At 47.5% G+C, this 11,069-nt stretch overlaps 1 protein-coding gene across 1 annotated transcript in view; it reads right to left on the reverse strand.

Moving 5' to 3' along the window:
- IRAG1 (inositol 1,4,5-triphosphate receptor associated 1) overlaps positions 1-9,903 on the reverse strand; it is a gene marked incomplete at both ends in the record, with an annotated part of 116,332 nt that extends 106,429 nt beyond the window's left edge. The window contains 1 exon segment of the mRNA XM_082844754.1: positions 9,837-9,903. Coding sequence (XP_082700880.1) covers positions 9,837-9,903 — 67 coding nt within the window.
- Positions 9,904-11,069: the final 1,166 nt, after the last annotated feature.

The following is an 11,069-nucleotide window of genomic DNA, read 5'->3' on the forward strand; positions in this document are numbered from 1 at the left end:
AGCACTGCATGGGCTTTTAGAGAATGGACAATAACAGCTGACCCTCCTAACACATCTGCGATCCTCCTTTGTCACAGATGCAGCATCTGACACAATTATTGCTCTGGGTTGGCCTCAATCATGCAATCACTGGGGTGAACCATTGGGCCTTGGAGAGTGAACAGTTCACAGATGAGGAAACCAAGGTCTCAGAAGGGACCTTTGTGCTCAAGGGCACAAAACGAGTTGGAAGCAGAGCCAAGCCTAGGACCTGGGACCACTGCTTATATGCTGTCTTCATTTCAGCACCAGGGGTGGATATTGGAAGGCTTTTACTGTTTTCAGACCTGGGAGGGTTCATTCTTTTATTCATTCACTATCTACCAAGAACCACCTTAAACCTGCCATGGTTCTAGCCTCCCTTAATACTTCTCAATAAACCCATAATGATCTAACTTTTTGAAAACTCTTACTGGCCCAGCGTCTATCTCCTCCTGGCCTGATAATTCCAAGTGTGAGATTCTATCTGTTGATGGGCTGTGTGTGTTTTGCATCAAGGGCAACCTAGCCTTGACCTTGCCACTTTCCACTGTGTAAACCCGAGTGAACTAGCGAACCTCAGAAAGCCTCGATTTCTCATCAGTAAAATATAGATATTATTATTACCGATCTTACAAGGCATTGCAGAAATACGCGATAATGTATGTAAAGCATTTAACACACTATGTAGCCGGTGCTCAATAAATGATAGCTGTGATAGAAATAAGTACATTATATTACTCTTGTTATTGTCAAGTGAAACAAGCTCCTGGGGATTTCAGCAAGTTGAACCTCCCCGTCCAGGACTCTGAAAAGTCAGGCTTTCTTTGTTCCCGTGCCTATGCAACTTCTATGGTTTACAGACTGTAGGAGTCATGAGAGAGGGACAACTTGCAAGCATTTCTGGATCTAAATGTGCCACATCCTTGAGGTAATCACCACACCCATCTTTCTCTGCTGAACCCAGCTAACCAGAGAAATAGTCTGCCCCAACCAGTGTAAGGTCCTGTGAACCCCAGAATTGCTGGGAATGTTGGCTCTACATGGGGACAACAGCAGGGAAACAAGGCTGCCATCTGAAGTACAGCCATGTGAAAAACCACATGCAAGGGATATGATTAGTCATCTATGGAAGTAACCCAAGAAATTGTCTGTAAATGTGGCTGAAGAGATGGGAGGCTTGACCAGGATCTCCAGAAGGCAGGACAGGAAGAAATTATAAGCATGTGACGAGATCTTTTGAAGAGACTTTTGCTTTCAGCAATTTCCCCTTCTCTAAAAGGAACCCCTATATACAAGGGATGGCTCCCCACGGCCACATCGATACCCCATGTTCCTGTCACCTGACCATGGCTGATTGGTACTGACCCAACCAAGCTGGGCCCATCGGGGTCTCTCCCCCAAGACCTTGGACAGAGACTAGGAACCACTGGAACCTGGTCAAGATAGGAGCTGAGCCCTACTGCAGTGGTCTTCAGGGTGGGGTATGCACGCCCAGGGAACATGCAAGATGATCCAGTGGAATATGGGAAGACAGTTGGAAACTGTTATTTATTTTTACTTCCTTAGTATTAAATAAGTAGACTGGCAATAGTGCCTTCATTCAATGTTGAAAGGTCATTGTCACAACCAGTTTGTGAGATGTCCTGAGGGAACAGGGGAAATTCTCCAATGCTAAGGGACTGACATCACACTCATGTAGTCATTTGCTTTCAGCGAAGTATGATATATCTTGAATGTGCCCAAGTGGATTCATGAAATATATTTATCTAGTTTTAACCAAGCCAACCACCATAAAATGCGCAAGTGCCTTAAAAGCCTCCTGCAAAAAATGAGGAGTGAAGATATTACTACCACTAACACCACAAGCAACTCTCAAAAAAGTTTTTACAAACTGGTGGATCAAATTGAAAATTTCACTTAGAATTCAGTAAGTAAGGATACCCTTCTTCCACATCAGCTATCTGAGCTGGCTATCCTCTGCCTGGCCTCCCTCTCCCTGCCCTGCCCCAGGATCCATTCTCTGCTCCCAGATGACAACTATGGGATGCATCACTTGGGCTTCCATGCTTGCTGGCTGAGTTTGGCCAATGGGCCAGCAGGAGGTGGGGGGGAGAGACAGGTTGAGCATTTCCTTCCCTGCCCCCTCCTTTCTTCCATGCTACATCTGTGGCAGTGGCTGTATCCCTCCCTAATTACAGCTCATCCTGGATGGTCCCTCTTCCCCGGCTCTTCACTGGCTTCCAATCACAATATTTTCTTCTCTCGCCCCTCCTGGGTAGGGCTGGTAAAGGCTCCCTGCTGCTGCTAGATTGGGGGCGTACCTGGGCCTCATCCCTTGTGGTTTCCAAACCTCTATAAATAGTCCTTTGTTAAAGTCTCTTGAGCCAGTTGAGTTGGATTTGGTTCCTTACTGGGAGACTGATTGGTACGGTGGCTGGTTTAACCATGAGAGTCATTAAAGCCAGGGGTTCTCCAAAGTGCTGAAATCTTAAAAAATAATGAGGCACAATTAATCACATTTCTCTTACTAAAGAATACTCTTTTAGGGCTTCCCTGGTGGCGCAGTGGTTGAGAGTCCACCTGCCGATGCAGGGGACACGGGTTCGTGCCCCGGTCCGGGAAGATCCCACATGCCGCGGAGCAGCTGGGCCCATGAGCCATGGCCGCTGAGCCTGCGCGTCTGGAGCCTGTGCTCCGCAACGGGAGACGCCACAACAGTGAGAGGCCCACGTACCGAAAAAAAAAAAAAAAAAACTCTTTTAAGGAAAGAAAAAAAAAAAAAAGCTGCTGGCACTGTTAAAAACATAAAATTTCTAATTTTACATGTTTTATAAAATAACTCACATTAATACAGTAGCTCATGAATATAATTTAAAATAAATAAACATAAAAAATACACATAAATTAGAGATACATACTAAAAATTTTTTTTAATTGATGAGATGAACCGTCAAAAACCCTTTGCTTTAGAGAACCCCTCTGCTCTAGGGAAAACACTGGCAAGTTCCTACTGCCAGGTCCCTAGCACTGCCCTGGGGGCTGTCTTCCTGGAGCCTAACGGTCTACTCCTTCCTTTGATTCTCTGAACTACCTTCCAACAAATCCCATCTTTCTACAGAAGACAAAGCGAACTCCAAAGAGAAATGCTTATCTAAAGTTCCCTGGGGAGAGACCTTTCCTGTGCTCTGGGGGAGTCTCTCTGTTGTAAGCAGAGATGGCTATCAGGCCACTTTATGGCCTACATGAAATACCCCTCAGAACTTTCCACCTTCTGAGCAAAATCTCCATCTCCCAGGCATTGTGGTCACTGGAAAGGGTAATCCCTCCCAATACATTAGCACACAGACATTCAGAATTACATACTTCAGTCTCTTGTGAGTTTGATTATCATGAGTCAGTCTCCATGTACATAATCAACTCCAGACCAATGACCAGGCTTAGAGATAGGTCCAGGACCCTGAATATCCCCAAGATCATGCTCCTTAGGGAGTCCTCTTGGCATCCACCATCTAGATTCCTCCTAATAATACTCAGCCTCATCAGCATCACCTTCCATCAGGGACCAGTTTCCTGTTTCAGCTGGGAAACAGGAAACATGTCTTAGCTAAGAAGTCCAGAAGGACATTACAGTCTTTTTACCAGGGAACTAATCCCCAAACAAATTGAAAACATCATGGCAAGACAGCCCTTAGGGAAACAGGACCATTTGGAGCCACAAAATAGAGAAGTTACCTGTGCTTGGTGTTAATCTGAGCTTAAATAACGGTTATTATTTATTGAGTACTTATACACATACAAGTACTGTAGATACATCAATCCATTCAGCTTCACAACAACTCTTTGATCAAGTTATATCATTATCACCATCAGCCTCATTTTACGGTTAAGAAAAGTAAGACAGAAGTTAGATCATTTCCCCCAAAGTCACACGGTAAGTTGCAGAGCTGGGACTTGAATTCAGGTCATTTGATTTGACAACCTGAGGTCCCAACCTACTCCATGCTGCCTCTGTGGCAGATTGGGTGACCATGGCCATATCTGAACTTTTCCAACACAAGCCTTGGTGAGTCAGAGAGAGTGACTCAAGACTCACAATGTAGGACATGGCATTTCCTGCCAATAAAAAGTTCATGGTTCTAGACTTGTATTTTCCAACTAAACAGAAGAAGGGTCTTGTTCATGGACAAGGTTATGAGACCTGATAAAGACAGTCACAGGCTAAAAGGAGACAAAAGAGAGATGCAAAGTAGAGCTGGCCTAGTGGAACAGCTGCCCCAGACTCCTGCCCCCAAAGCTCAGGGCCTTTGCTCTGAGCAGCAGTGCGGGGGCCTCCTGGGCTCAAACTGTAGGAGCAGGGACAAGGGCTGGACATTCTCACTCTGCACTGTGGCCTGGTGTATAAGCCACAGAGTGATGGGAATTGCTACAGATTGGGGATCTGATAGATTTGGATTTGACATCCCATTCTTCACTTACTGGTTACTAGTTAACGGTCTTAGATAAGTGGCCTAACCTCCTTGAATCTGTTGCTCATAAATATCTCCCTTATATGGCCACAGCACAGACTTAATGAGCTATTATACACAAGATGCCTGGCATGTACAGCATGTCCAAACAAAGGTAGTTTCCTTCCCTCTCTTCTCTTGTCTATATGAAGTATCCCAGAGGAGAGAATGGTCATTTTCTCCCTCACTGGAGCTGCCTAAATGGAACTTGCATTAAAAAAAAGAAAAAGATCACACCAGATACTTCTAGTTGGATGCTTATCTTGTCCAGGGAAGCACTTGTCCTCAAACAGGTGCCTCTCAGGCATCTCAGGAGGAGAAAGGGTGACGTTCCATCAGGCAGAAAGCAGAGGAGCTGGGGTGCCTGCCTTCCTGGGACCACATGGCTGCCCTGCAGCTTAACACGACTTGGGCCAGACCATCACTGCAGTTCTGTTAGAAGCATAATGCTTCTTCTCCATACGTGACTGTTCCTTCCATGTGGAAGGAGCCTCAAAAGTGTAAGACTCCTGGCTCTGCCCCCGGGGAATGGCTGTCTGATGGTGAGTTCAAGAAGTGTTAACATGAATAGTCAGCCCTTTCCTCTTCCCTTCCTCTTGGGACACACGTTCTGCTCTGCTCCTCCAGGCTCTAAGATTTAAAGGGGCCTGCCTCCCCTGGAGGGCACTACATAGGGCTGGGGGCTAAGTCTGCTCAATTCAATATTAGAAAGCCTGCTTGCCTTTGGAATGGAATGGAAACCACATTCTCCTATTAACTTTATCAGTCATAAGGGTGATACTAGGCTGACTTCTCGACGAGCATTAGAACTTAAGTGGAGGAAGAAGGTGTTTTTACTGAGCCTCCTTAAAGACCCCACCAGGTACCAATGGCCAGTCATCTAGAGCATAAGTCTGCTACTGCCCTTAGCGCATTAATGGAGGTGAGACTGGGACCCAGAATTACGGTCAGTCAGAGCCTCACAACCAGTCCAGAAGCATCCTTGATGGAATCTCTGAGGGGGGACGGACAGAGGCCAGAAATAACAATACCTAATGTTTACTGGGTGCTAAGAGCAGACACCAGGCTGAGGGATTTAACCCTACAAAGTGGACACCATCATTATCTCTGTTTTACAGGAGAGGAAACCGAGGCTTGGAGAGGTTAGATGTGGCTCAAGGTATATAGCTGGTCAGTGGTGGAGTCGCATGGTCACTCCAGGGCCTGCGCTCTCCAGCAGGGCAAGATGCTGCCTCAAGCTCCAGGCACCAGCTGCCACTGTGATCACAAGGGAAGAGTTGGTCAAGGCCAAGCCCTCCTCCCAACTTGGAGCCGGTGCTCTTTTGACCACACCTGTTCAAACCTGCACACTAGGTTCAAACCCGGGAGAACAACTTGCCCTGATTTGCCTGGTTTTGCCTGACGTCTGGTTTTAGTACTGAAATTCCTGTAGCACCTGCACTGCTGGGCTAACTCAGATGGACAGAAAAGAACTTAAAAGGCAATTCCAATGTGAGTCCATGTGTTGCGAGTTGAGTCAGTATCCCACTTAATATCATCTTGCAGAACAAGCCCACACTCTAGGGTGTACTGCACAAGCCCACCTGGGAGCGCAGAGTTTCCAAACTCCACAAAAGGGACAGAAAAGCCATCATGTGTGTGCCACTGAGACAGGCCCCAAAGAAAAACCACATTTGCAAATGCCCAACGAGAGGAATGATGATTAAATTTTGCACAGCTAAAATTATTTGGTAGGATACAACCCCTTAAAAATCATGTTTTGAAGTATCTTTGATGACATGAGAAAATAATCATGATAGAATGTTCAGTTAATAAAAAGCAGACTAGGGCTTCCCTGGTGGCACAGTGGTTGAGAGTCCGCCTGCCGATGCAGGGGACACGGGTTCGTGTCCCGGTCCGGGAAGATCCCACATGCCGCGGAGCGGCTGGGCCCGTGAGCCATGGCCGCTGAGCCTGCGCGTCTGGAGCCTGTGCTCCGCAACAGGAGAGCCCACAACAGTGAGAGGCCCACGTACCACAAAAAAAAAAAAAACAGACTACTACTCAGCCATAAAAAAGAACAAAATTTTGCCATTTGCAGCAACATGGATGGACCTGGAGAGCATTATGCTAAGTGAAATAAGTCAGACAGAGAAAGACAAATACTGCATGATATCACATATATATGAAATCTAAAAAATAAAATGAACTAGTGAATATAACAAAAAAGAAACAGACTCACAGATATAGAAAACAAACTAGTGGTTACCAGCAGAGAGAGGGAAGGGGGAGGAGCAAGATAAGAGTAGGAGATTAAGAGGTACAAACTATTATGTATAAAATAAATATGCTACGAGGATATAACATACAACATAGGGAATATAGCAATATTTTATAACTATACATGGAGTACAACCTTGAAAAATTGTGAATCACTATGTTGTATACCTGTAACTTGCATAATACTACACATCAACTATACTTTGGTGTTTAAAAAATTGAAAAAAAAGACTAAGATGTCCTTCAGTGGGTGAATGGATAAATAAACTGTGGTGCATCTAGATAATGGAATATTATTCAGCACTAAAAAGAAATGAGCTATCAACCCATGAAAAGACATGGAAGAATCTTAAATGCATATTACTAAGTGAAAGAAGCCAGTCTGAAAAGGCTACATAGTGTTTGTCTGCAACTGTATGACATTCCGGAAAAGGCAAAACTACGGAGACAGTAAAAAGATCTGTGATTGTTAGGGGTTGGTGGGGAAGGATGAAGAGCTGGAGCACAGAAGATTTTTTAGGGAAGTGAAAATACTCTGTATGATACTATAATGGTGGATACATGTCATTATACAATTTGTCCAAACCCATGGAATGTACAGCACCAAGAGTGAACCCTAAGGTAAACCACGGACTTTGGGTGATTATGATGTGTCAGTGTAGGCACATCAGTTGTAACAAATGTGCCACCCTGGTCGGGCTGCTATGCTGGGGGAGGCTCTGCATGTGTGGGAGCCAGGGGGATCTGGGAAATCTCTATGCAGACCTTCCTCTCAACTTTGCTGTGACTTAAAACTGCTCTAAAAAAATAGTCTTTAAAAAAAACATTTTTTTTTTTTGGCTGCACCTCGCGGCTTGCAGGATCTTAGTTCCCCTACCAGGGATTGAACCCAGGCCACCACAGTGAGAGTGCCGGGTCCTAACTACTGGACTGCCACGGAATTCCCTTAAAAAAATTTTTTTTTAATCAGACTACAAAACCACACATGGTAAGGCCCTAGTTTTATAAAATATAGAGAAATATAAAGAAAGAAACACACCATAATATTAACAATATTTATCTCTGAGTGTTAGGATTCCAGAGGGAACTTTTATTTCTTTATGTTTATTTCTGAATTTCTTACTTATACTTATTCCTATATTTTCCTAGAAAGTTTAGCAAAGAATACACATTACTTTTATTACCAGGGAAAAACTCTGAATAAGAATTATAAATTTAAAAGTACTGGGAAGAAAGTAATGAGAGGTGATTAAGCCCAGCTTTCTCTAACTCTTTTTTTACATCTGTAGCCGATTAGCAGAGAGGTTTTCTGTCTGGCTGGCTGACCTGTTTTCCTTCTCCCATGGGGAAGGCCCTCGCAGAGAAGGCAGGGCGTGTCCAAGGTCACGGAGTCGGTGTTGCCTCTGCGTCTCAACCAGTGAGGCTGCCCTGGGCTGTCACCTGAATTCGGGGTCTGCCCTCCAAGGTTCATGGGGCAAATGCAATCCTCTTGATTTCCCATCATTTGGACGGTGATGCTCAATAACTGCCCGAGACCCTGGTTACTAACTACAGGCAGGGTGGCATCTAACACTGGAAGTGCCCACTTTCGACCAAGCTGGCCTGAGCTGGAATCCCTGCTCATCACCTACAGACTGTGTTCCCTTAAGCATATCGCTTTACCTCTTTCATCCACAATGTCCTCACCTCTACCACAGGGATTAAATTAAATAACAGTTCTAGCACAGACCCTGGCACAGTCAATTCATATCCATTTTCTCTCCTGCTTCCTTTTGCTTTTACTACAAGAGAACTGAGTTCTCTATCTCTGTCCCCCTGCCTCAAAGAGCTCAAAGAGCAGAGTCTGGGGGCTCCTAAATCTCTCCTCCCCACCCATCAGGGCCTCTGTTCCTCCTCATCAAACAGTCCCTCTGCTGACTGCCAAGCCACAGAGAGGACGGCTGAGGGGCAGTCCAGAGTCCACCTGTCTCACCGGCAAGTCACTGCCCCCTGGTGGGGACAACAGAACCCTTGGCCGGTCTGGCTCCCTAGTGCTCCCAGCCTAACAGCCCTGGGAAGCTGCTTCCTTTTTCCTGTAGGAGACCCGTGGGCTGCTTTACTTCTCCCGAGACCCTCAAAGAGCAGTCTGAAGAGTGAGTGTTAAAAAGGCAGCAGTTGCCAAGCTCTGGGAGGTGGGAGCGCCAGCCAGGGGTCCCAGATCCTGCACTGTATTTACTCAATCTGCAGAGCATCTCCAGCCTTTTACAGCCGTTTACTGGGCAGGAGGGAGCAGACAACTGGGCCCCTCTCTGGCTTCTGGCTTCCACCGGCCTTTCCTTTGGAGAAAGGCAGCCCGAGTGCCGCTCACTCTAGGAATAGCTCTGACTCCGAGCTCCTGGAGGTGTGCAGGCTAGGGGCACAAGCAAGGCACAGGCAACCCCTTGAGGGTGCAGGGAAGGAGTACGGGGGCAAAGCTGGAGACAGGAGAGATGGGGACAGGGACAAAAATCAGGGGCTGTGACCAGAATACAGGATGGGAAGTGCAGGGACAGAAGCAGGGGCAGGTCAGGGGGGGAGACAGGGCTGGGCCATCACAAGGTCCAAGGTGGACAGGGGGCGGGTGGCACAGGGTGGGAGTGGGGGGCAGAGAGAGGCATAAGTAAGCACAGAGCAGGGGTGGGGAAGGGGTAGCAGGCGGTGTGGGGAAAGCCCTGACCAGCTGGCATGTAATCTGGGGACCCTCTATTGCTCCACAGGGGCCCACAGGAAACCTGGGGTTGCGGACGCCCAGCCAGAACCCACATTTGCACCCTAACCTGTGCATGCTTCACAACAGCAAGCAAAAGGAGCACAATTTAGTTAAGTTAGGACGGGCAAGATTCACTTCTTATTTGAAAATTATGACAGCAACAATAAAAATACTCGGCTGAAATGCCATCCAACCAAGCCAACTCCCCTGGAAAGTTAAAGTCAGGCGCCCCCATCCCAGCACCCTGTACCTTTAAGGAGGAGAAGTGTTCCCTTGCTCCCAGCTGAAGAGGCAGGTTATTCTTGGAGATAGCAAGGACTTACCTAAAACTGAGTTACTCCCCTTTCCTCCTCCGGCCAGCCTCTCTTCACTCTGGGGAGCTTTTACCATTTAAGGTCAATGTTACATCTGGCTCCAGAGCTCAGAGCTGAGAAGCTTCTGGCTGCTGAGCCCCACTGCCCGCCTCCTCGGAGAGGGGCTGGGACTTAGAGCCCAGAGCTCCTCAGGGACCCCTCTGGCCTGGTTCAGGGGGCTAACGGCAGGGAAGCTGGCCAGGCCACCCCGGGGCTCAGCGCAGGCTGGGCCTGAGAGGCAGCAGCTGGTCCTGGGCCCCTCCCACGGGCACCGGCACAGTGGAGGGCAGTGCCCATGGGCAGCTCATGCCGCTGGGCATGTCCCAGCCAGACGGGGACCAGGGGAACTCGGCAGATCTGTCTCCCAGCCTGGAGTCTCCAGCAAGCATGTGAGCCTGGACAAGACCCTGGCCCAGTGCCAGGGAAACTGGGAACATTTCCTGTCCCAGGGATTCGGAGGTGGAGGCTGCTCCCCACCTTAAGCCCTTGGGATTAACAGAGAGAAGGGCCTGGAAGATGAGCTAATCCCAGACCTGGCACCAGCCCCGGGGCTTCAATTCCTTCTCTTCCACTTGACAGTCCTGTGCTCTTAACCTCATGGAGACTCAGCAGTCTCCTCCTCTCTAAAGTGGGAATCATAGTGATCACACGTGCCTAATTCCTAGGGTTGCAGGAGGATTCAATGAGATGATATTGAAGGGCTTAGCAGAGTGCCAGCACCTCAAACTTGCTGATCAACAGAAATTAGTTTCCTGCCTGGACACAGGTGAGGAAGGGCTGCCTGTCTCCTGGAAGTCCACACCCTGCCCTGACTCACTCCTCACCACCTTGGGTGCAGCACACCCGCAAGAAAGATCATGGCACTGCGGGCCCTGAACCAGTCACATGTGGGCTCCAGCCCTCTTCTGCAGTTAGAGGCAGCTCAGAGAAGCCCTGAGTAGGGTTGTCAGATAAAATACAGGACACTCACTTAAATCTGAATTTCAGATAAACAACACTTATCTTTTAGTATAAGTATGTCCCACATATTGCACAAGACATACTTATTTTTATTTATTTATTTATTTTTGGCTGCGTTGGGTCTTCATTGCTGCGCGTGGGCTTTCTCTAGTCGTGGCAAGCAGGGGCTACTCTTCACTGCAGGGCGTGGGCTTCTCATTCCGGTGGCTTCTCTTGTTGCGGAGCACGGGCTCTAGGCGTGCA

This window comes from Leucopleurus acutus, assembly GCF_964270905.1.
Source record: "Leucopleurus acutus genome assembly, chromosome: 8".
NCBI classification, from domain to species: Eukaryota; Metazoa; Chordata; class Mammalia; order Artiodactyla; family Delphinidae; genus Leucopleurus; species Leucopleurus acutus.